Here is a 23,641-nt window from a genome sequence, read left to right as displayed (position 1 = left end):
TACCCACAGATCTTAGCACAGACCCATGCTCTCTTTTCTCCTGGCTGCAGGACAAGAGGGTCATTCCTCTACCTGGTAACACAGGACATGCTTTAAAGCATGGTAGTAGCCTGCCCCTCTCTGTCCATCTCTGAGCCGCTGTGCCTGGGGACCTGAGCATACCCCAGCCTCACCCCAAGTCTGGTCTTGCCTGCAGCTCCAGATGAGTTTGGGTCCAGGCCCTAGTCCCCTGCCCTTGGTGAGTCAAGAAACTTTAGATAAATGGACTTTGGAGAGGAAGAGCCCCAGCAGGGCCGGGGACTGAATCTCATTTCCCCAGGTTTGCTTCCTGGAACACCAGCCTCCGGCCTCAGACAAGGCAGTTTCTCTTCCTGTCACTATCCCTGTCCTAGTGTCCAGGGCAGGCTCCGGAAGCCAGACACACAGGATCCTGTGGCACTGCATGCCTCGGCCACCCACCAGGGACCATGACGCGCCGGCCCAGACGGGCTGACTGGGACCCGCTGAGAGGCAATTTTATCATCAAGCTGTAACTTCGTTATCTCCAATAATAAATGAACAGTCGATACTGCTAATCCCCTCAGACTCCCCCACTGAGCCCGGCTTCTGTTTGGCTACACATGTCCTCCTGTGGGTTCAAAGGAGCCTTTTGTTTAACATCAACATTTGTTTCTGAACTCTTTTCACGTATTTATTTTTCACTGTTTGCATCTGCTTGTCCTTGCCCAGTGTGGGAACACCCGGATGAGAGGCCCTTTGGTTCTAAGGCTTTCCGCCCTGTGAGATCCCACACACCTGGGTGACCCTCACTACCTGCTTATCTCGCTGACTAGGACAGCTTCAAGCTCCCTGAGATGAAAGTCAAGGAACTTGTTTACAAAAAAGGCTTGCTGGTGACCTCACCTGTTCCCCAGGGAAGGCTGCCTGCTCCCCTGCAGGGGAGAAGGATCTTGTCGGGGTTGGGAACTGGGGAGCCACGGGAGGCCCAATTCAGTCTTCACCTCCTGCTTGAATTCTATGTCCTTGAACTTCTGCTGTACTGCAATACTAACTCAGCCAGTCACTGCTGTGCATAGTATAGTCCCTTCCAGGATTCATTCCATCCTTTAAAAAAAGTCCCTTTCTGAGACTCACAGGCTTAGAGATGGAACTTACAGTGGTGAGGGAGCAGGATGAGAAAGGTTAGGGAGTTTGAGATGGACATGTACACACTGCTATATTTAACATAGTTAACCAACAAGGCCCTACTGTGTGGCGCAGGGAACTCCGCTCAGTGTTTTGTGGCAGCCTGGATGGGAGGGGAGTTTTGGAGAGAATGGATACACGTATGTGTACAGCTGGGTCCCTGTTCACCTGAAACTATCACAACATTGTTAACTGGCTACACCCCAACACAAAATAAAAAGTTAAAAAAAAAAAGAACAACAACAACAAAGCCCCTTTCTAACCATCTGAGTTGAAATGCCTGGGTTTTTTGCAGGAATTCAAAATCCTAAGAGTCAACTTCTACAGGCGAGATGGAGAAATCTGCCTAGTTTCCTCTCAGTTCAACTCAGTTCTTCTCTACTACTCCAGGGGACCTCCTGAATTCTGTGCAGCTTAATTCACAATGACAGACATGGTTTCTGGGCAGCTGAAAATGGGGAGTGTTCATCCTTCTCACTAGAGAATTCAGGTGACTGCTCAGACACAGGTAACTTTCCCTCATCGCCTCCAAGGGGGAGAAACCCCAGAGGGGTGAAAATCAAGGTGGCTCCAAATGTAATGAGGGCCTGCCTCTTTTCTTCCAAGCCACTGCCTCCCACCTAAAGACGTGGCTGCATTTCCATGGGACCCAGATCAAACTTAGCATTATGTGAATGTGAACTTTATGCCAGCCATTTCACATAGTTCCTTGCATTTTTATGTTTATCATGAGAAATGGAATATTTCCTGCCGTATTTGTCAGTAAACAAGGATGTCAGTCATTGAAATTGCAGCCCTCCAGTATGAACTGATGAGGGCACTCGGGAAGAATACCTGAGATCTAGCAGCCATCAGACCTGATGTGAAGAGCTAACTCGCTGGGAAAGACCCTGAGTGAGACTGGGAAAGATTGAGGGCAGAAGGAGGCAACAGAGAATGAGACGGTTGGATGGCATCACCGACTCAATGGACATGGGTTTGAGCAAATTCCAGGAGACAGTGAAGGACAGGAAGCCTGGAATGTGTCCATGGGGTCACAGAGTTGAACACAACTTAGGGACTGAAGAGCAGCAAAGCAGTCATCAGAATACAGCCACTCCCTGTAGCGAGCCCCAAGGAAGCTGAGAATGTGAAAAACAGAATACTGGCCGCAGACAGCTTTCAGTGATCCCAAACTCACCTCTTCCTGTATAGACAAAAGTGCTAAGTTCCTTAACTCAGGTTATCTACCTTCTTTAATTAACAATAATCTTTTGATGTTCAGATTACCTGCCCTTTGTTGCAAAACTTGTATGTAACCTGGCTTCTTCCCCTCACCTCAGAGCAGTTCTCTGAAGTCCTGAAAATTCTCGAGTAAAACATAACTCTCAACTTTTAGGTTGTGAATATTTTTTAAGTCAACAGCCTCAATGAAGCAGGTATCATTATCTTTTTTTTTTCTTTTACTGAGGAGGAAACAGATATGAGATTTAGAGAAATAAAGTGAGGTGTCCAAGACCCTAAAGCTAGCCAGCAGTGAAAGAGGAAATCTGAACTTCCGCCCAAGTCTTTGCATCTCTCATGCTCATATTCCTTTCCCAGCCATGCTACCTTCTCCAGCTCAGACATAATTCAGTGTGCTTTTGAACGAGATAGGCTCTCTGAGCCTCGGTGTCCTTGTCTATGAAGTGGGAATGTTAAGTCTTGCTCCCCAGTGTTCTTGAGAGCTTTAGAAATGTGATCCAACAGGTAAACAATTTAGCATAATTCCTAGAACATAAATGTTCAGCGAGTAGCACCAACTTCTGTTTTCTAGTAGCAGCATTCAAGCTTTTGATGGTAGGGTCAGATCATAGAATCTTCCAGCTAGACGCTCCTCAAGACTATCTGTTAGTCCCCTCACTTTACAGATGAGGAGATAGAGGTCAAGGAGGTTAGGTGAACTTCCTGTGGTCAGGCAACGTGTTATTCACATACTGAGTCCATGTTCATGCTCTTGCAAGTACAGGTTCAAATGCATCACTGTTGATTTCTAAAACAAAGAAATGTTTATATCTTGTTCTCTGAGCATCTTGGCTGCATTCCAGGCTATTCAGGGTTGTTCTTGTTTTGTATCAAATCACAATTGAGAAAAAGTTGTAAAGGAAAGGCAGATATGACCTTGACCTTTGGTCAAGATACTCCTTGACCTATGGTTCTCAATATGAGGTCCTGAGATCAGCATCACATAGAAACTGGTTAGAAATGCAATTTCTTGGGTCCCCAATCCAGACCTCCTGAGTCAGAAACTCTCTTAAAATGGATCTTATGACAAATACTTCATCTGAAAATACTGTATTCATAAAATATACCAAGAACACAATTTAAGAAAAAAAGAACAAGAAAGAGCTTTTGAAGACTTAAAATTAGAGCCAAGATGGAAAAAACACAAAGAAGGGCTGGAAGGAAAAGTAGAGGAAATCTCTCTGAAAAATGAAATAAAAAGACAAAGAAATGGAAAACAGGAAAAAGATAAGAAAATCAAAGAAGCAATCAGGGTAGTAGATTGGGAGGGTCATCTGATTGGTAGAGAGATCACCATGGGAGGAGTAAGGCTGGGGAGGAGGGGATGGGTCTTGGCCCTGGGACTATCAAAAGTTTGCAGATTGGGGAGCTGAGAAGGAACCAGCAAGGCAGACTGAGAAAGCAGCCGGAAAGTTTGGTGTCCCAGAGGCCACGAGAACAGAGAATTTCAAAACTGAAGAGGTAATCAGCTGTGTCAAAGGAGTGAGCAAGAGGGATGGGCACTGTTTCAAAGCAACACAGTAATGAACCACTCACAGTGAGCAAACAAAACAGGGGCTTGCAAGCATTTTTTTCTGATAACTCAGGAAACAAAGTATTTCATGGGCTTTAACATATTGCTTTCTAGCATTTAAAATATCTCCACATTTGTGACAAAGTTTAAAAAGGAAAAAAAAAAAAAGCAAAGTGTTTTTTGCACTGACCCACAAAGCCAAGTCTTTCTCTGCTTGTCCTCAGTGACCCAGTCTCCAGGGATTATGCCCAAAGCTCTGCTCTCTAAGCACACTTGGCTAATGTTCAGACCACATGATAGACAAAGTTAAACATCACGTTCCAAAAAAAGACTCCTTGGTTTGGTTGAAGTATTATCAGAGCAGGGTGCGGTTGTGTGTGTGTGTGTGTATGTGTATGTGTGCACACCTTTGTGTCCGTAACATTTCTGATGATCTGTTTTGCTTCTCTGATCACCTTGAGTCTACAGTCCTATCCCCTAGAAGTACCATGTGCATCGTTTGCTCCATTTGGACCTACAATCACAGGAAGGAGAAAACACAGTCTTCCTAGAGGCAGGCCACAGAGAAGCAGAGAAACTTAAGGCGAAGGGTCTGCCTCTCTCAGCTCTGAGAGTTGTCTGTGAATCTCATTCGCAGCTGGACACCACTTATTTGAGTTTTAGGTTTCTGTGATAATTTTCTGAATTTGCAGAACCCAATTAAAAGTAGACTCCCCTTGCCCCAATCAAAGAGTTTTAAAACTCTTTCAGCATTCCTCTGACTCCTGGGTACAGCAATTCACCAAAGACGCTCAAAGATCTCTGGACGTTATGACCCGTGATCATGTAATGTAGGCTTCTGTGTCTTGTAAATATGACTGCATATGAACATTTTGATCTTCATCAGCACGGACAGCAGAATCTGATGAGCCCATTTGCAATTTGGTGTAGAAGGTCTTCTCAACGGTAGAGAGAAATCTTGACCCTGTGCTTCAAAAACAGTAAGGCTAATTCTCAAACCATTTGTGAGTTAATGCCAACCTGGAAATAGTGAGGTTAGTTAAAAACTATCACTTTTACTAAGTGAAGAGGCTGCTGCTGTGCTAAGTCTGTTCATTCGTGTCCGACTCCGTGCAACCCCATAGACGGCAGCCCACCAGGCTCCCTTTCCTTGGGATTCTCCAGGCAAGAACACTGGAGTTGGTTGCCATTTCCTTCTCCAATGCGTGAAAAAGTGAAAAGTGAAAGTGAAGTCGCTTAGTCGTGTCCAACTCTTTGCGACCCCATGGACTGCAGCCCACCAGGCTCCTCCGCCCATGGAATTTTCCAGGCAAGAGTACTGGAGTGGGGTGCCATTGCCTTCTCCAAGAGAAGAGGCATGTTACCGTTTTTGTCAATCGTTCCCATTTCTGTCTCGGCTAAGTGAGGCCCTCGCCATTCTAGGTGGGGTCTCTAGACCTCAGTTCCTGTGCTACAGCATTGCTGAAATACAGGATCTCAAGACACACAGAATCAGCCTCGAATTTTAACCCCTTCCCCTGCTGGCTCCTAGCATAAAAAGTTTGAGAACCACATCTTAAACAGGGACTGTTTGCGGGGTGGGTGGGGCTTGGACCTCTTTTCTACATATTCTCCTCCCTCCGAGATTTCATCAGGCTGGTGGCGTCGAATCCCATCTATATGTGACTGACTCCCAAATGTGTGTCTTCAGCACAGATGGCCCTGAGCTCCGGTTCCGGATATCTAGCTGCTTAATTGCCTTTCTAACTGAAGTCTAATAGGTGTCTCAGAATGAACCTGTGCGACTCTTCACTCTTGCAACCTTCCTCCAGCTGCACCCCAGGGGAGGGACAGGACACGCCTTAATCAAAGCAGCAGAGTGGCAGGAAACTGCTGTGTGGGCACCGGGGTCCCTGCATGGCTCCTGCCTTCCCTCAACCTTGCTTTTTGACCCCAGCCTCCAGAAAGCTAGGCTCTTCTCTCAGGCGAGACTCTGGAAGCTTCCCAGACCCCATGTAGGTCAAGCCCTCCTGGAGTATGGGAATCCCAGTCACAGCCTGCTTCCTGCTGGGCTTTCCTGGGCAGACTGTAGTCATCTCTCAATCACCAGGAGCTCACAGCACCTCACCCCACCCTTTGAATGTGTGCCCAGGGATTACTGCAAAGTGGCTGAAAGGGACCCCGAGAAAGACAACAGGGGCAGGCCTCAGTTCCTCGGCTGGCTGCACAAGATTGTGAAGTGACGGTACTCCCACTCAAACAGCAAAGTACTCGTTAAAAACAACAGATTTTTATAGTGAACGTTACCTACTCACTACTTCTAGGACACAGTAATTCTCATCCATAGATGATGGCCCATGGAGGGTCTTTTTTTTTTGATGGTCAGACTCCATCATCTCTGGGCTCGAGATGGTGACATTTTCGGTTGTGATTTAGTTGCTAAGTCATATCCGACTCTTTGTGACTCTGATGGGCCGTCTCAGGCACGGATACTGGAGTGGGTAGCTGTTTCTTTCTCCAGGGGATCTCCGCGACCCAGGGGTCACAGCAGAGTCTCCTGTATTGGCGGGTGGATTCTTTAGCACTGAGCCACCAGGGAAGGACTGACATTTTCAGTAGGAGCACTTTAAGACCTAGAAATGCATATGAAAGTCGCTCAGTCGCGACCCCATGGACTATACATTTCATGGAATTCTCTAGGCCAGAATACTGGAGTGGGCAGCCTTTCCCTTCTCCAAGGGATCTTTCCAACCCAGGGATCAAACCCAGGTCTCCCACATTGCAGGCAGATTCTTTACCAGCTGAGCCAAGGGGGGCCCAAGAATACTGGAGAAGGTAGTCTATTTCTTCTCCAGCAGATCTTCCCAACCCAGGAATAGAACCGGGGTGTCCTGCATTGCAGGTGGATTCTTCACCAACTGAGCTATCAGGAAAGCCCATGACATGCATATACATATATTGAATACTTGAACTTAGTTTTGCTTCTTTCTGTCCCACCAGGAAAGCCCCATAAGTAGCAGGATTTTATTACTGTATCTGCAGTTCCTGGCTGATGTTGAGCTAAATTAACTCATTCAACAAAGTTAATACTGTACTCGGAGAAGGCAATGGCAACCCACTCCAGTATTCTTGCCTGGAGAATCCCAGGGACAGAGGAGCCTGGTGGGCTGCTGTCTATGGGGTTGCACAGAGTCGGACACGAATGATGTGACTTAGCAGCAGCAGTAGCAATACTGTACTGAGTAGAGGGCAGAGGCCAGGAATCTTAGCAAACAGATGCTTCCCCTACAAGGAAGGATATGAAGTGCGGAGAGAACCGTTCCCCTTGACAGACATGGCAGGACATTCTTACCTATGGAACCCTGGTAGCCTGTTAAAATTTATACACAATCTCATGACAATTCCTACTGCTCCCATGGTTCCATTACACTAGGACCTGCCTGGACTATGCTCTTGCCTTCATCAGCATATCCACTCCTGAAACATCCACACGGGCACATCTACCTGGTAAAATCCTGGACCCCTCACTCTTTTGACATGGTTCAAATGCTTCTATCTCGATGCTGCTCCCCAAGATGTTGGTACTGCCTCTGAACCCTGACCTCCCCTCAGGTCCAGAGGGCCTAGGTTTGAACCATGGTTTTGCCACTTACAGCTGCAGAACCCTAAAAACGGCATTTCATTGATGAAATTAAGGCAACAGTGGCAAGACTTTTCTATTACAACACTGGTTGCAAGTAATATGAACCTATTCAAGTTCACTGAAGCACTGAATGGATGAGTTATCTCATGGTCCTTAAGGCAGGAATATAGTCAAGCTTCAGAAAGGGGTGGAACTGGGAATGTTCCCTCTTTAGATGTCTCCTTCATTCTTCTTCCTGCAAACCTGTTCTTTGCTTCTCAGTGGATGCGTCAGAGTTGCTACGTCAAAACAAGCTCCCTGCAATCTCCTGTTTGCTTCTTGCCCAATAACCTGCAGAAACCAAGAGGAAGTCTCTCCAGCGGCCCTGAGACTATCAGTTACTGGGTGTAGGGGGCGGGTGTGGTAAGCAGAGTCAGAGTTTCTGAGAGCCTACTGGGTAGAAGGGGCCCTTCTAGGGATGGCTGGAAAGCTAGAGGAGACAGAAGGGGTTTTGGTGTTCTGACTCATCTGAGAATCCTTTTCAAAACTGCCTATTAAATGGACTCAGAGACTTGAGGAATATGAAATATTTCAAGTAAAGCCTTTAGCACAGAGAATACAGTTAATACATTTTACTACAGAACTTATTGCTTGTAGCCCTCTAGAGCAGCTGCCTGGCACCTATTCCTTATCCTAGCAACCTCAAATTCCTTACTGGGGAAATATTTCTTCCCCTGTTTGTTCTAAATCCAGGCTTGCCTGTGACCACAGAAGCCAAAGAGCCTCTGTGCTTAGTTGGTCAGTCATGCCTGACTCTTTGCAACCCCATGGGCCGCAGCCCGCCAGGCTTCTCTCTCCATTCGGATTCTCCAGGCAAGAACACTGGAGTGGGTTGCCATGCCCTCCAAGAAGTTCCTTTTAACTGACCCTTCCTCTAAGTGCACAGGACAGGCAAGTGAGCTGGGCTCACACTGCCAGTGGCTGTCATCTGCAAACTGAATCTAGAGCAGCTGACTTAAGGATTAAAGAGGTTAGGCTCACAGTCGTGGCTCCCTGGGCAGACCATTCCTACGATCCAGGGTTCCTCAGTTCACAAGAGCTGCCCTCCTTAGAAACATGATCCAGGCTTCCCTTCAGTCCTATGGGTTTCTGCTACTCTTACAAAATCCCTTTTTTCTAAGTTAACCAGGATTGGTTTCTGACTTAATTCTTGTTAACTCTAATAACCACTATTGTACTGAAGATGTAAAATTTTCTATCTTTCAAGTATTAAATACAAAACCACCATATCACTGTTTTCTTGAATGAGCAGCAAGAAAAAAGCCTGAAGACCATGATCCTGGAGGACCCAGACCAAGTAGCCTCCTGTTTCTCTCCAGAGTTGTATAATTTAGCACATATTTATGTGTAAGGCTTGGCTAGAGTGAGTAAGAACATTAACCAAGAGGCCAGGACACTACATTAATAGTGAAAACAAACAAACACCTTGAAATTGGATAGCACGTTCAAGTGAATAAAGCATTTTCAATCCATAATCACATTTGGGCTTTTCACATTCTCTGGGGCTATGTCTTTCTCAACTGTGAAGTGAGGACTGACACAGAATGGCTATTCCCTATAAAGTTCCTTAGGGAGACAGAGCCTGTAACAGTACCAGCCCCTAGTAACCTGAGTCCCGGCTCCTTCGTGACTGAGACATCTAGTGTGCCCCTCGAGCATGACTTTGGGCCACCTGGGTCCACTTTGAAGCCCAGCTCTGCTAAATTTAGTGTACGACTTTGGGCAAGTCTTGAGCCTGTATCATCTCTGATACAAGCATATTAGCTCACAGTGTTGTGGTGAGGATTAAATCATGGCCACAAAACAATTCACAGGTGGTAAAAGTGATTTCCATCTCAATCTTGCCTCTCCCCTTGTCCCTCAGCCCAAGTCCGTTCATCATCTTAGCTGACTTCTGAAAACCCCCATTCTGGACTTAAAAATCCAAGAAACCTGAATACTATTCTATAGACTGGTATCCAATACATTATTGAAACTGTAATCTAGAAAGTTTTTAGGAAGGGCCCTGCTATGAACTAAATTGTTTTCCCCTAAATTTCATGTTGAAGCTTAACTTTCAATCTGACTGTATCCGGAGATAGGCCTTTAGGAGTTAATTAAGGATTGGGTCCTAATCAAAAAGGGACTGTGGTCTTAAGAAGATACAGATATCTCTGTGCTGTGGAAGCACATAGCGAAAGGTGGCCCCACCTGCAAACCAGTTAAGTGAACTCACAAGACCCTAACCATGTTGGCACCTTGATCTCAGATTTCTGGCCTTTAGAAATGTGAGAAAATAAGTTTCTGTTGTTTTAAGCCATGCAGTATTTTCTTATGGGAGCCTAAGCAGACAGACAAGTCCTTCGTGAAAATTTTTAGGGAAACAGCCATGCCCTGAATAAGCTCAGTGCCTAGAACATTACTGGCTGTTTAAACATTCCTAGCTGTGTCTTTGGAGAAGGAAATAGCAACCCACGCCAGTGTTCTTGCCTGGAGAATCCCAGGGACAGGGGAGCCTGGTGGGCTGCCGTCTATGGGGTTGCACAGAGTTGGACATAACTGAAGCGACTTAGCAGCAGCAGCTGTGTCTTAACTAATTCCAACTTCTAGCACTACTCAGAAATAATAGGGATGGATATTCATGCTTCTAAGCAAATACGTGCATATTCCATTATCCTTCACCTGACATTCTTCCCAAAGATCACATTTGCACCTCTGGCATCTTACCAGCTGACAACCTTTAGAGCTACTCTCTAGGATAATCAATGATTAAAGTCACAATGATTGTTTGAGTCACAATTATTTTCCAAAGCTTTTCATTATTATATCAAAGTATCTGAATTAAGAATTTAGCTGTGAAGGTTTAAGAAGCAGGAGAAGATCACAATCACTGACTTTGTGTTGTGTGGTGAGTGAGGACAAAGAGAACATCCTTGCAGGGAGAAAGCTTAGTTTCAGGAAAAAAGAACAGCTGTCAAAATTGGCTCAACAGGCCACTGGGAATGGCCTCATCACACTCTACTTTCTTAAATGAAGAAGACGGGGCGGGGTGGGCTGTTTCTGGATCGACAGTCTGGGATTTCAGCATCAGCAGAAATGATCCACCAGGCAAAGGTGCCAGAAATGAACGACCTGCATGCTGACTGCACTCAATGAGCAGGGTCGTGGAATACAAGGAGGTGAGAAGCAGGGACTACAGTTGATCGTGCCAGAAAGAACTTAATACACACCTGAACTTCATACTTATCTTTTAGAAAATGTGTTATAGAATTTCACGTGTTAAAGTGCTACTTCCCCCAAAGCAAAGCATTCTATAAATTCCATTAAAAAGAAAAAAACCTGAGTTCAGCATGAATGGTTCTTGTTAAGAGTTGAAACCCTGTTCCTTTTCTGGATTAGATAATGTTCACCTGTCTTTTATTTAAACCAAGATGAGTCACGACTTCTTACATATGTGTGTATAACACCTTAAACTATTTGTTGAACGCCTGCACGCCAGGCACACAGACAACTTTATCCTTAACACACAGAACTGCGAGTAACTGTCCAGTCTTGCAGGTTCTCGCCAGGGCTGTGTATTCTATCTCCCAGCCTAAAGCTTTAGGGTCTGACCATAAGTCAAAATTAATCACCTCATTTGTACCTTATATACATCAACTTAATCGTTGCCCTCGTTGTCTAGCACTAAACTTGGGAAAAAGATTTTTCTTTGGGAAGAGGACTTACTACTGGGATCCTTCACCACTAGCATCTGATGTAGCTTGCCCTCTGTATCTTTTAAACTGGCAACCATTTAGGGATCCAAGGACAAAAAATATACACATATACACTGAATGGATCTTTCATTAGGTTGCTTAGAAAGTGATCACATACTCTTTATATACTGTATTACTCCCATCTAAATTCTAAAGGAGCTATTACTTAATCTAGAGATGAGAGCCTGGAACTGACACATACACACTGCTATATTTAAAATAGATAACCAACAAGACCTACTGTTAAAAGAATAATAAATTATTTTTTAAAGGAAGCTATTACCAATCTTAGCCATTGAAAGTCTCACCATTCAAACCCCAACTAAATTATTTATTTAACAATCACTATTTTCAGAAGCAGAGAAGGCAATGGCACCCCACTCCAGTACTCTTGCCTGGAAAAATCCCATGGACGGAGGAGCCTGGTAGGCTGCAGTCCATGGGATTGCAGCGACTGAGAGACTTCACTTTCACTTTTCACTTTCATGCATTGGAGAAGGAAATGGCAACCCACTCCAGTGTTCTTGCCTGGAGAATCCCAGGGACAGAGGAGCCTGGTGGGCTGCCGTCTATGGGGTCGCACAGAGTTGGACACGACTGAAGTGACTTAGCAGCAGCAGGAGCAGCAGCAGCATTTTCAGAAGATGTCTTTAGCAAAATCCTGATAACCTGGCTTACGTTTTTTTCCTTTAGGGGATGTCAGATAAATAAACTTGCTATGATTTAAAAAATACGTAACAACCTCCTCCTTTACTGTTTCCCTATTGAACAAAGGGGGTTTCCCTCATAGCTCAGTTGGTAAAGAATCTGCTTGCAATGCAGGAGACCCAGGTTCGATTCCTAGGTCGGGAAGATCCCCTGAAGAAGTAAATGGCAACCCGCTCCAGTATTCTTGCCCAGAGAATCCCATGACAGAGAAGACTACAGGCCATGGGGTCTCAAGAGTTGGCCACGACTTAGCAACTAAACCACCATTAAACAAAGTATGCTTTCTCTGAAAGCCTACTGAAGAGCCCCCAACAAAAAGCACAAACCATTCTATGTTCTTTCATACATCAGGCCCAAATGATAACCTCATACTGGAAAAGCAAGCTGTCATTAAATAATGCTCGCCAATCATGTTGAGATTAGTTCAAAATGTTCCTGAATTAGGAGACAACTCGAGTTGTCCAAAGTCTATTTCCCCATTTACAAGGATTAAAAAAACAAACAAACCCTCTCAAAAAAAACCCTTTCTTTTTAAAGCACTATCTAGTTAAAAATGAAAAAAAGAAAAATAAAATCAGTACAGTTATTACTTTGATGTCATGAAGCTTAGACAGCAAGGTAAAACTATAAACAGACAAACTTTAAGTATTCTGAAATCAGTGATGATAATACATGTATCAGGCACGTCCAACAGAACACTTTTACAATGGTTTACATTTCCTTTTTATTTATTTCTTGAAACTGCCCATATTGCAGGTTTCTCATGGATGAAATATGGAACTGAGCAGATTCTTTTTTCTACAAAATTATGGTATAAACTTGCTCAATTTTCTATCTTATTGCTAATAAACCTTACAGGCGCACAGTTTGTAAAATAAACCCCTTAAGGACTGAATGCGTAGAGCATGCTGCAAGGTACAAGAAATAAGCTAAAAATGAGCATATAAACCTACATCTGGACCAACACAGTACTGAATGCTGGCAAACATTTATCACAACACAGGGAAAAATTAATAAAAGAAAATACAGTTCAGTCCTGAAAGGGTTAAATAGAAACCCTAATATATTATTGTTTCTAACCATCCATCCCACGTTACAGTGCTTGAAAACAAAGTCAAAAGTCTGGCACAGAAAATTACACACATTTGTTCAGTATTCATCAGAAATACAGCTGCTTTTGAAATCAAAAGTAAGTAACTTAGTTAATAATTGAATAACATTTTGATTCAAAAAAGAACCCCACCACCCCCACCCCCGCATGGATTATCTGATTAAACATGAATAGTTTAGTTCTTAAAAACTGTTGACAATTTCCTGTGAGGGCACAGACAGTACTAGTTTCGTTTAAAAAAAAAACAAAAACAAAAAACCTAACCAGTTATTATCGCACATAAGTCTGTGCAGTAAGAGTGACAAATATTTTACCAGTTAATAACGCACATACGGGTATCTTTACTTGTCGTGGTTTAAGAAAAGTCAGCAGCAGATTATACTAGTGTTCAACTCTGAAACCGTTCAAAATAAAAAGGGCATTTTATATTTATAGCTTTTTGTTTGCCTTCTCAATCTATGTAATCAATTAATATATTAGATAAGAGACAGCTTCTATGCATATTTTCAGAAACTGCATAGAATCATAAAAGCATAGGATATACTTCTAATACATGACTTAAAAAAAAAAAAAACTTGAACGTACTATACTTTAAGTGAAGTGGTTACCATTCTGAGGGCCTTTATGAGGGAAAATGATCAACATCTCTAATAATGCCACAACTGGAGGAAGGGCCACGTTCTACAACACTATAACTGGAGGACGAGGCTCCTGTCAATTATACACTGAAAATAATTCACAAAAAATTTTTTAAGCAGCTGACGAAAGAACTACAGATAAACGATAAGCCATAACAGACAAATCATTTCAGTTTGTGGTATGTAGAATGGCATAAAGCAGTGGCAGGGGGTGGGGGTGGGGCCTGTAGGAGTATACTCTTAAATCTTAAAAAAAGAACCAACAACGAAAAGGGTTTACAGTCTAATATTTCAATTATCTTATTAAAATAAACAGAGCCAAAATTAGACTTAAACAGTAAAAAAGCAAAAGTTCATTTTAATGAAGTCATAAACTTGAAAAAAAATATTTGAGTTGCAATGCTGGGTAGGAATAGTTTGTGCTTCAAAAGCATCTTATTTGTTATCAGTTAATTTAATATAAATTGGTAACTAAAGAACAAACTTGGGAAGTGGAGGAAACCTGTGGCCCATTTCAGCAGCACTGAAAACATTTCTGCGCTCTGAACAAAAAGCACTGTGTGAAGGCTACTTCCAGACTCAACAGAGAGCAGAATAAATACTACTCAGAAATAAGCAAGTTTGCAAGAAAAAGCCAGTAAACAGTTAAAACAAAGAAAGATAAGGCCACAAAGAATTCTGCCCTTGGTCACTGAAACAGATTTAAAGTATGAGGCAGGATTAGCTTACAAGAGAAGCTAGTGACGGGAGCAGACTTAAAGAGAGAAAGGCTATATATAGCATAATGCAGCCTGTATTAATTAAAAAGGCTTGCAGTAAAGAAAAGACCACAATAACTTTAACTACGTGTTTTACAAATGACTTCGCCCTTGAAAACCGAGGAAAAAGTGATTTCAAGATGTTAGGAACTATATTTACAATGGCATAGTCTGAGCAAAAGAATGAGTAATGAAGATTTATCAAAGCTGTGGGGTGGGAATGGGGGGAAGCTACTAATGATGATGTTTTAAAAAGCCTACAGGTGGAAACTTTTCAAAATAGCCCAGGACACCAAAAAGACAATTTCTGTACGGAAAGATATGCAGGAAGTTACAGTTTTGCATCCTTAAGGTACTTGTGGCTTCTGTTTTATGGGACAGTAAAAGCTTACCACAATCTAGAGGTAGTTTTTACTCGAAGAAAGATGATTGTATTACTAGACCATGTCCTGTAACATTACACACATAGATCCTGTACTAAATGTAGCCCAATGAGTCTGCCGCAATTTCTAAGAAACCAAACAAAGGTATAACCAAAGTGCAGGAACAAAACCAATGTAAAAGAGGTGAGTCCAGCACAGATAGGGAGCACACAACCCGGAATGCAACCAAATCTTAAATGGAGAAGAAATGTTTTCTGAGTGGGTGACATTTGCGAAGACACTCAGTGTTTGGGAAAAGAAGACCAAAAAAAGGGAGAGAAATGGAAAGATGAATTACATTTGCATTTTTATCATTTTACAACTATCCTTTTCTAAAGTATTGTCTTCCAGCTATTTTAGTTGGTCATCTAGTAAGAGCATCCTATTTCAAGGTTACAGTGATGTTTTGACCTAGGCTACCCCCCCACCAAAAAAAAGTAAATAAAACCATGCTTTTGCTGAGATTTTTTTCCTCATTATACAATAAGGGCACCATCTACCAACTGGTAGCAAATACTTAGCATGATACTTTTTTGTTATCTTATGCCAACAAGGCAGAAAAACACCCTGCTGAATGAAATCACTGGGAATATTCCAAGTTCAAAATAAAATGTTTAACTTACACATAATACAAGTTATGTACAAGATAAGGAGGGGGAGGAAACCTGAACAAATGTTGACTGAGTAGATACATTTCTGCACAGGAAAAGGGGAGGGAACACTGTAAAAACCAACATGTTCCATGCCATTAACTCATTAATGACTAAATGGCCACATTTAATTTCAGGTAAATGTTAGAACCTCTTAGATTACCACTATAAATACATTAAAAAAAAAAAAGTAACACAGAGAAATAACTATCAACGGTATTTGAGAATAGAGACTAAGTACATTGAATGTATTGCAGGCAAGGCAGAGGCATTTTTTTTTAAAGCTTTTGCACAGACTTCATATAATCTTAAAAGAAATATGAATGCAGGCCTTTACAAGATTTGACTTGCTGAAATCAAAACACCTTCCATTCAAGAAAAGTCATATGACTTCAGCTTTTAAAAAAATAATAAAATAAAAAGAACAGTTCCAGCCTTGGACCAGAAAAGACCTGGAAGAGTATGGTAATTAGATTAAACAAGCATGGTCAGGCTTGGAACCTGAATGTACTTAAGAGCAAAAGCTCAAAGTGGGTGGGGAGGAGAACAACCTATTTGGTAACAAAGGTGTATTATATAAGTGATATAAAAAAGGTATGGTGAAAATGTACCTTTTACTAAAGCTTATACAAGTTCCTTGGTCCATAAAAACTATGTTAGATTTTTGTCTTCTAGTTTGATTAACATTTTTTTTGAGGACTTCCCTGGTGGCTCAGACGGTATAAAGCGTCTGTCTACAATGCGGGAGACCCGGGTTCGATCCCTGGGTCGGGAAGATCCCCTGGAGAAGGAAATGACAATCCACTCCAGTACTATTGCCTGGAAAATCCCATGGACAGAGGAGCCTGGTAGGCTACAGTCCATGGGGTCGCAAAGAGTCGGACATGACTGAGGACTTCACTTTGATTAACTTTTACTCCAGCCACATCTCTATTTCTCACCCATTTAAACAAAATCAAACAAAAACCAACCAAACAAAAATAACAGCTGAAAAAAATCGATTTCCAGAAGTTTGTACATTTAGATGTTTTTTTGTTTGTTTGTTTTGTTTTACTGTGGCTTCTGCACTTCAAATCAGCACTTGCAGGTAATGGGGTTTTTGAATAGTATAACCTGGTATGAAAAGTTTTCCCAAGAAACCACAAAAGATTGTTCATTTTTTTCTTTTTTTTTTTTTTTTGTCAACATTTTGCCGCACTCAAGTCAGTGTAAGTCCTAGCAAAAAGACGGTAGTTAGGACACAACTGTTGCTGTAGATGATGTGACATTGGTTGAATTTGTGCTGACGTTTGTGTAACTTCCCTCGCTGTTTGTGTTTGATTCATTAGGGGGCACTTGGCTTGAGTTGGCTCGAAGGATTGCTCCCGCTGCACTGCAATGTGGCCGTGGCCCTGGTTCTGGGGTATAGGTAAAGGTAAGGCTGGTGGAATAAATGATTCCATCATTACGGACCAAAGTTACTGGAACCTGGACTGGCTGCCGGACCCATCTCCAGCCTTCTCGGAATGCAGAAATGTCTGGGACAACACAGAGCATACTCTCTCCACATCTGAGGAGGAAATAGAAATCACTTAAAAGCATGGCAAATTTTATAACTGAAACTTAAAAACAAGGTTGCTTAATACAGGACCATCAACCTCTTAATACAGGACTCTTGGGAAAGAGTCTCACATACCCACCCCCATCAAAAACTCTGGATAATGTAAAAAATTGTATTAAGTACCTGTACATAGTTTCAGCTTCTACATCCCCAAACCACACTCGTAAATTTGGAGTGAAATTCTGTCCTGTAAGTTCAAGCATTGCTACGTCCCCACCGCCATTCAACTGCAATTCACAGAAAATCAAAACAACATTGAGGAAACTTTTCATTTTTCATTAAAGTATACAGATGAGTTTTTCACTCAACTATCATGTGCAAAAAAAAAAGATAATTAAAATACTTCCTTTAAATAACATGATTATAAAGACAAAGTGAACTAAAACTCGATATACAAGCTGATTTACATTTAAATTTTCTTGCTAAAATTATGTGTGCTCCTCTGATTTTCTTCTTCTTCACTGTGTAAAAAACCCTCCAAAGCACAGGATTTGAAGAAAAATCAAATTTATTGTGAAGTAAAATTACGCCATGTCATAGATGAACAGCTGCAAAAAGCTGAAGTCAACTTGTAAGAGGTCTCACCTGAAGACTTTCTACGACAGGCACAGGTGTGACTGGGGCAAGGACAGGGCCCATCCCCTCATAAAATGTATACTCTGCCTTATCCGTACTAATGATTGTCCAGGAAGCTCCATCATTTATCATCTCTTTATTTGGTTCTTTTGGGCATGGAGTGGCCTTAGAAAAAAAGAATGGTTATAAATTATATACATTGTGGTATTATATAAGACAATTTTAACAAAGTAACACTCATGAAGAGAATTTAGTACAAATTTACAAACTTCCCAGGCACCATACTTTTCCAACCCCTAATTAAAAATAGAATATTAATATGGAAACCTCACATAAGGCTAGTTTTATTTTAATATGAACTACTTTGTGACATACAAAAAATTAATAATACCTTTCAGAACAACCATTTAAGTAAAATTACAAAAGATCAGTATATGTGATATAATTAGCTGCTTAAAATGCTTCAGAGATCCCTAAGAGAGAGGAGGGCTTCCCTGGTGGCTCAATAGTATAGACTCCACCTGCCAATGCAGGAGACATGGTTGAATCCCTGGGCTTGGAAGATCCCCTGGAGAAGGAAATAGCAACCCACTCCAGTATTCTTGCCTGGGAAATGTCATGGACAGAAGAGCCTGGCAGGCTATGCCCATGGGGTCACAAAGAGTCAAAAACAGCTGAGTGACTAAACAACAACAACAAGAAAGAGAGAAGGGGAGTTCCCTCCTCCTTAGAGAACTATAGAAACTTCTGTACTTTCAGCAGGAAGGAACCAAGATGTGAACAGCAATCCCCTATCCCTACCTCAAAACACCTAGGCCAGACCATCAGTGCTGGGCTGAGGAGACCAGCTGTGCGTGGCCATCTCTCTGGAAAAAGTCTCCAAATGTCCACAAATGAGTTTCATGTGGAAGTGTAACTATTCTATTAAATCATTTGTTCATGTCATAAATGTCCTCATGAAGGTCTTCTGAGTCAATATAGTTAAAAATTAGATTTTGACTAATTAGCTTTTAACATGTCATTATTGCCATCTTAGAAGACCCCAATATATAAATCTGATGAGAATTATGAAACCCTCCTCCAAAATATGCATGCACCACTATATACAGTGTTATCTGCACATATTTCAGGTGACTCTCTGAACACCCAACATCTACTTTTGGATACTCTGAAGAACTTTTCATCCCTCAGAATTAGATGTTAACTGTTTCTCTTAGAACATTCTCATAGTTTTGAGTTCTTTGAGGTAGAATGACTACCATGTCTGAAGAACATGTGGGCTAAGGACCCTTGAAATCGGGATAAATACCTGAACACAGATTCATGTATTTGGATACTATTAACATTTTTTAAATGAAAGTTTCATGTTTCTGAATGCTGCTAACCTAACAGTTTGCACATTTTAGATTTTACCAGCAATTTAGAAACATACCTGAAACTGGATTATTCTTTCTTGAGAAAGGCACAAGTACATTCTTTCTGTATCCTTAAGGTAAAACGCACATTTGTGGAGCTGTGACACAGGATCATCGGCATCCAGTAACGCGGTCTGCTTATCAACCTTCCTAATTATCTGCATTTCAACAATTAAAAAAGGAAAGGTCATCACATATGGAGAGTCTTCATTTCCTACACTGTTAAGAGTCCACGGCAAGAATCTGCCATGAAATAATACATCACAGATACCGGTCACATATCTACATACATAACACCATTTACAAACAATAAAGTTAGGCATAAAAATACTTTTAAATTGCAAGCATGTTAAGAATGCAGAGATGTTACCTTCTCCCACCAACTCCTAAAAACAACAGGGCAGGCAGGCACTTGCTTTCTAAATCTGTGCTTTTCAAATTTTGACATCTGTACAAATCATATGGGGTTCCTGTTAAACATATATCTGTTCTGAGCCTGCAAATCATAGAGAGGACCTGATATTTTGCACTTCTGGCTAATTTCCAGCTGATGTTCATCCTGCTGGTCTATGAATTGTATTTTGAGTAGCAAGTTCAGATGGCCTCTCCAATAACACACAATGACAAACATTCCAACATCAAAGGGAAAATTATCTCTAAAGGTCACTATGGGTATGCTAGTTAGTACCTAAGTCTACTATCACACTTACATGCTGTTGCTTTGTTTTAACATAAAATAGGCATCATTCTGCAGATTAGGAAACAGGCTCAGAGGTCAGGTTAAGCTCCTCAAATTCACCCGGTCAGTAGCTGAAGAACCAAAGTATGATTCCAAGGCTGGCTGCCTGCCCAGCTTGAACTCTTTCCATTATATAGTATGACCTTACACTATAAATATTCCACAAAACACATAGGATATCTGAAAGATAATACTATTCAAACCTTCAGTGTTACTTATCACATGGAAGGTAATCACTAAGTGTTTGAGGACTGTGAAGATTACGCTCAACAGCATACAAACATGTTGGAACTACTTCTCATCTTTAAATCAGAAATAAAGAAACCCCTTCCTTGGGACTTTCCTGGTGGTCTAGTGGTTAAGACTCCATGCTCCCAAAGCAGGAGGCATGGGTTCTATCCCTGGTTGGGGAGCTAAGATCCTGCATACCAAGTGGTGTGGCAAATCAATAAACAAAGTCTCCAGTCACTGACATTAAAAAAAAAAGAAGAAACCCCTTTTTCTCCTTCCCTCTCACTGCCCCATTTCTCTGTTTCCCTTTATAGCAAAACTCCTCTTCCTCACCATCTCATCTCCCGAAATCTCTCCAACTTTGTGTTTCAAACTTGCTCTTGGTGAGGTCCTTAAGGACTTCAAGACAGATGAATCCCATGAGCACCTCTCTGTCCTCACCTTAGCTTTCTCAGAAGCATCTGACCCACACATTCTTCCTTTGGAAATACACCTGCTCTAACTGCCTTCAGTGCTCCAGAGCTGAGTCCCCAGATCTCTTTCCCTCTTCCCATACTCTACAGACCTTCTATTCTCTTTAGAGGTTAGCAGTAGTAGTGTTAGTCACTCAGTCGTGTCCGACTCTTTGCAACCCCATGAACTGTGGCCCGCCAGGCTCCTCTATCCATGGGAATCTCCAGGCAAGAATACTGGAGTAGATTGCCCTTCCCTTCTCCAGAGGATCTTTCCGATCCAGGGATCGAACCTGGGTCCCCTTCATTGCAGGCAGATTCTTTACCATCTAAGCTTTAGAGGCTGGCAATTCCTAAATTTTTCTCCAGTCATAGCATTTCTCAAGCACTCAACTTGTATATTTAACTACCTATTCAACAGTTCCACTTAAAATGCTTATTAATAGCCATCTCAATCAAAAATATAATTTTTTTTTCTTCCTAAGCTCAATAAATGACACCATGTTCACTCAATCCTAAAACCGTGGAGTCATCTTTGACTCCTTACTTTTTCTTACACACCATCTGTCAACAAATTCTGTTAGGTCTACTTTCAAATAAATCAGTCACCTTTCATCCCTTTTCCAGTACCATCTTGGTCTAAGTATCATCATCAGCTTTTTGCCTGAATTATGACATAAGCCAAGTCATCTTTCTCTTTGCTTCCACCGCTATATCTCCCTGTGCTCTTATTCACAAAGCAGCCAGAATTATTCTTCCAAACATAAACCAGCCATCATTCTCTGTTTGAGAGCCTCCAGTGGGCTCCTACTGTACATAGGTAACAGAAAGTTTTGCCCTAGACAGAGAGAGGGATTTGACAAGATGCTGCCCATGGCTTACTCTGCAGCATCACTTCCTGGCACCTGCCCTCTCCACTGCTCCCTCAGCTCTCGCTACAATGGCTTCCTTGCTAGTCCTCACACATTTCTGTCCTAAGTTCTTCTGCTCTCATTCTGTCAGCCTGAAACGTTCCACACCCAGTTTCTGTTTCTGCAGAGCTAAAAACACGTAAATATGAAGAATGTTGGTTTTTAATAGTTGTGGCTTAGGTGAAAAAAAATGATCATGGAATATAAGTTAGGTGTGTGAATCAAGTAATAAAAACCCAATAGTACTGCATAATATTTATAGCACTGTTCTGAGCACTTTTACAAATATCAATTCATTTAACCCTTCAAAATTCTGTGAGTTATTAAGAATGTCCATTGTGGAGCAAAGTATTATCTGAATACTTGTCACTCAAGTAATATCTGAATATTTGTCACTCTACTTATATCACCACTAATTTTCGAGTTTAAAGGGAGACAGTACACTTTTAGCAATTATATTTTCTAATATATTCTGTGAGACTAATAAACTCAAGTAAAATGTTTCCATTCAACTCTAGACTTATAACTGTTTAAATTTAACAATGCTTGAATTTTAGACAAATAGTGAATTTTGAATGAAGTAAGCCTAAAACTTCCTATAAGTCTACCACACTCATTTATGACTTCACCACATAAGAATCAAGATCTGCCTATAACAGCTTTTATTCCTATAACCTACTGTTTCTCCACTACTTAATAATAATGAGCATATTGAGAACATGGGTCATGTTTGGTTCAATTTTATTTCTCACAATAGCTCTCTGGACATAGACACTGCTGAGTGACCAGGTCTCACCAATAAACAAACCAAAGATGCTCCCTACTATTTGGTATGAAAAACTTGCTGTGATAATTTCTAACTATTAAGAAGAGCAAAGAAATCTGAGAAGCCAGGTAGTGTGAATGTTATAATTAGCTATGTGTGATGAGAAAGTGATGAATTCTAACACCAGGAGTTACTCCCACCAGCTCTCTCTCCTCTATGCTGGCTCTGTACATTACTGGTACAGTGTTTACTATACTTCTTAGGTAACTGGGATGCAGCCCTTAAGGACAGAAAACATACCTTATTCATACTCTTAGCACTATACCTTGTAAATGCCCAAGCTAAATTTATGCTGCTGATTAGTTTATCTAACAGATGTTAGATGTCCCAAATTTCTGGGGTATCTAACAGACTTGAGGACGTGAGACAAATGCTAACTGGTGTTTCTTATTAGTTGGCTACATAGATTGTGCCTGTTCTCAAAGTACCCAAACCAGGACTTCTCACTAAGACCTTTACCCCACTGAAATTGGTCGTGGGGGGATAGTGTTCTTCAAGCAAGGATCTCTAATAACGCTAATATTCTAGGACACATAAAATGCAAACTTTAGATATTAAGGCAGTGTTATCCTTCTTAAAAGCATATGAAAACTATATAATGCTTCCTCTGAAAAACATGTTTTCATTGAAAACTGTATGTAAGTGGATGGAAAGGAAGGCAGGAAGTAGTGTAGACCATAATAAAGCCTAGCTATGATTCTGAAGAAACTAATGCCTCAGTCACATGATCTCTAGAAAGAAGTATTTACTGTTAACAATGTTAACAATGATACTGCAACTTTTCCTAAGGCATTCTCTGGATCAGGTTTTTTTATTTCAACATTTTTATAATGAGAGCCACACAGTTTTGAATGTAAAAATATTCAATTAAAGATGACTTTCAAGCAAGGTAGACTGGTACTTTACATGAAACTAAGTGAAAACACCATTTTTAGATTTGAGTCAGTCTTTTCAGTGGCCTATATATAAGTTGTTGCTGGTCAGAAACATAAGCCTCTGAATTGTGCCTCCAAAGTACAAGCATTTAATGCCAAAGCAAATAAACATTATCCTTGGAATATAGTGACACAGAATAAATAAGAAGAGAACTTTAGTCAAATTTATTCAGTCTGTTTTTTGGTTTGTGTCTTCCTAATTTATGCAACCTTCTTTCCCTACCTTTCTCCCTTTTATAATCTATCTTAGGTTCAAGGTTTTGTAAATTTATATTACTATGTTTCACATATTTTGACTTTAAGTTGAAATGGG

The 23,641-nt window shown here is 41.4% G+C and overlaps 1 protein-coding gene across 14 annotated transcripts in view; it reads right to left on the bottom strand.

Annotated features, from left to right (window-relative positions):
• Window positions 1-12,771: 12,771 nt before the first annotated feature.
• Window positions 12,772-23,641, bottom strand: part of RBPJ (recombination signal binding protein for immunoglobulin kappa J region) — a 160,717-nt gene continuing 149,847 nt past the window's right edge. For all 14 annotated transcript variants that reach the window (XM_055588187.1, XM_055588188.1, XM_055588197.1 and 11 more), the window contains 4 exons: window positions 19,252-19,392; window positions 17,829-17,984; window positions 17,367-17,470; window positions 12,772-17,192 (listed from right to left, as the gene is read on the bottom strand). In XM_055588187.1, coding sequence (XP_055444162.1) covers window positions 16,877-17,192; window positions 17,367-17,470; window positions 17,829-17,984; window positions 19,252-19,392 — 717 coding nt within the window. In that variant the 3' untranslated portion in view covers window positions 12,772-16,876. The remainder of the gene's footprint in view (window positions 17,193-17,366; window positions 17,471-17,828; window positions 17,985-19,251; window positions 19,393-23,641) is intronic.

Source organism: Bubalus kerabau, chromosome 7 (assembly GCF_029407905.1).
Source record: "Bubalus kerabau isolate K-KA32 ecotype Philippines breed swamp buffalo chromosome 7, PCC_UOA_SB_1v2, whole genome shotgun sequence".
In the NCBI taxonomy this organism is placed as follows: Eukaryota; Metazoa; Chordata; class Mammalia; order Artiodactyla; family Bovidae; genus Bubalus; species Bubalus kerabau.
Note: the sequence above shows the minus strand (reverse complement) of the source record. Positions and strands in the feature narration are given on the sequence as shown.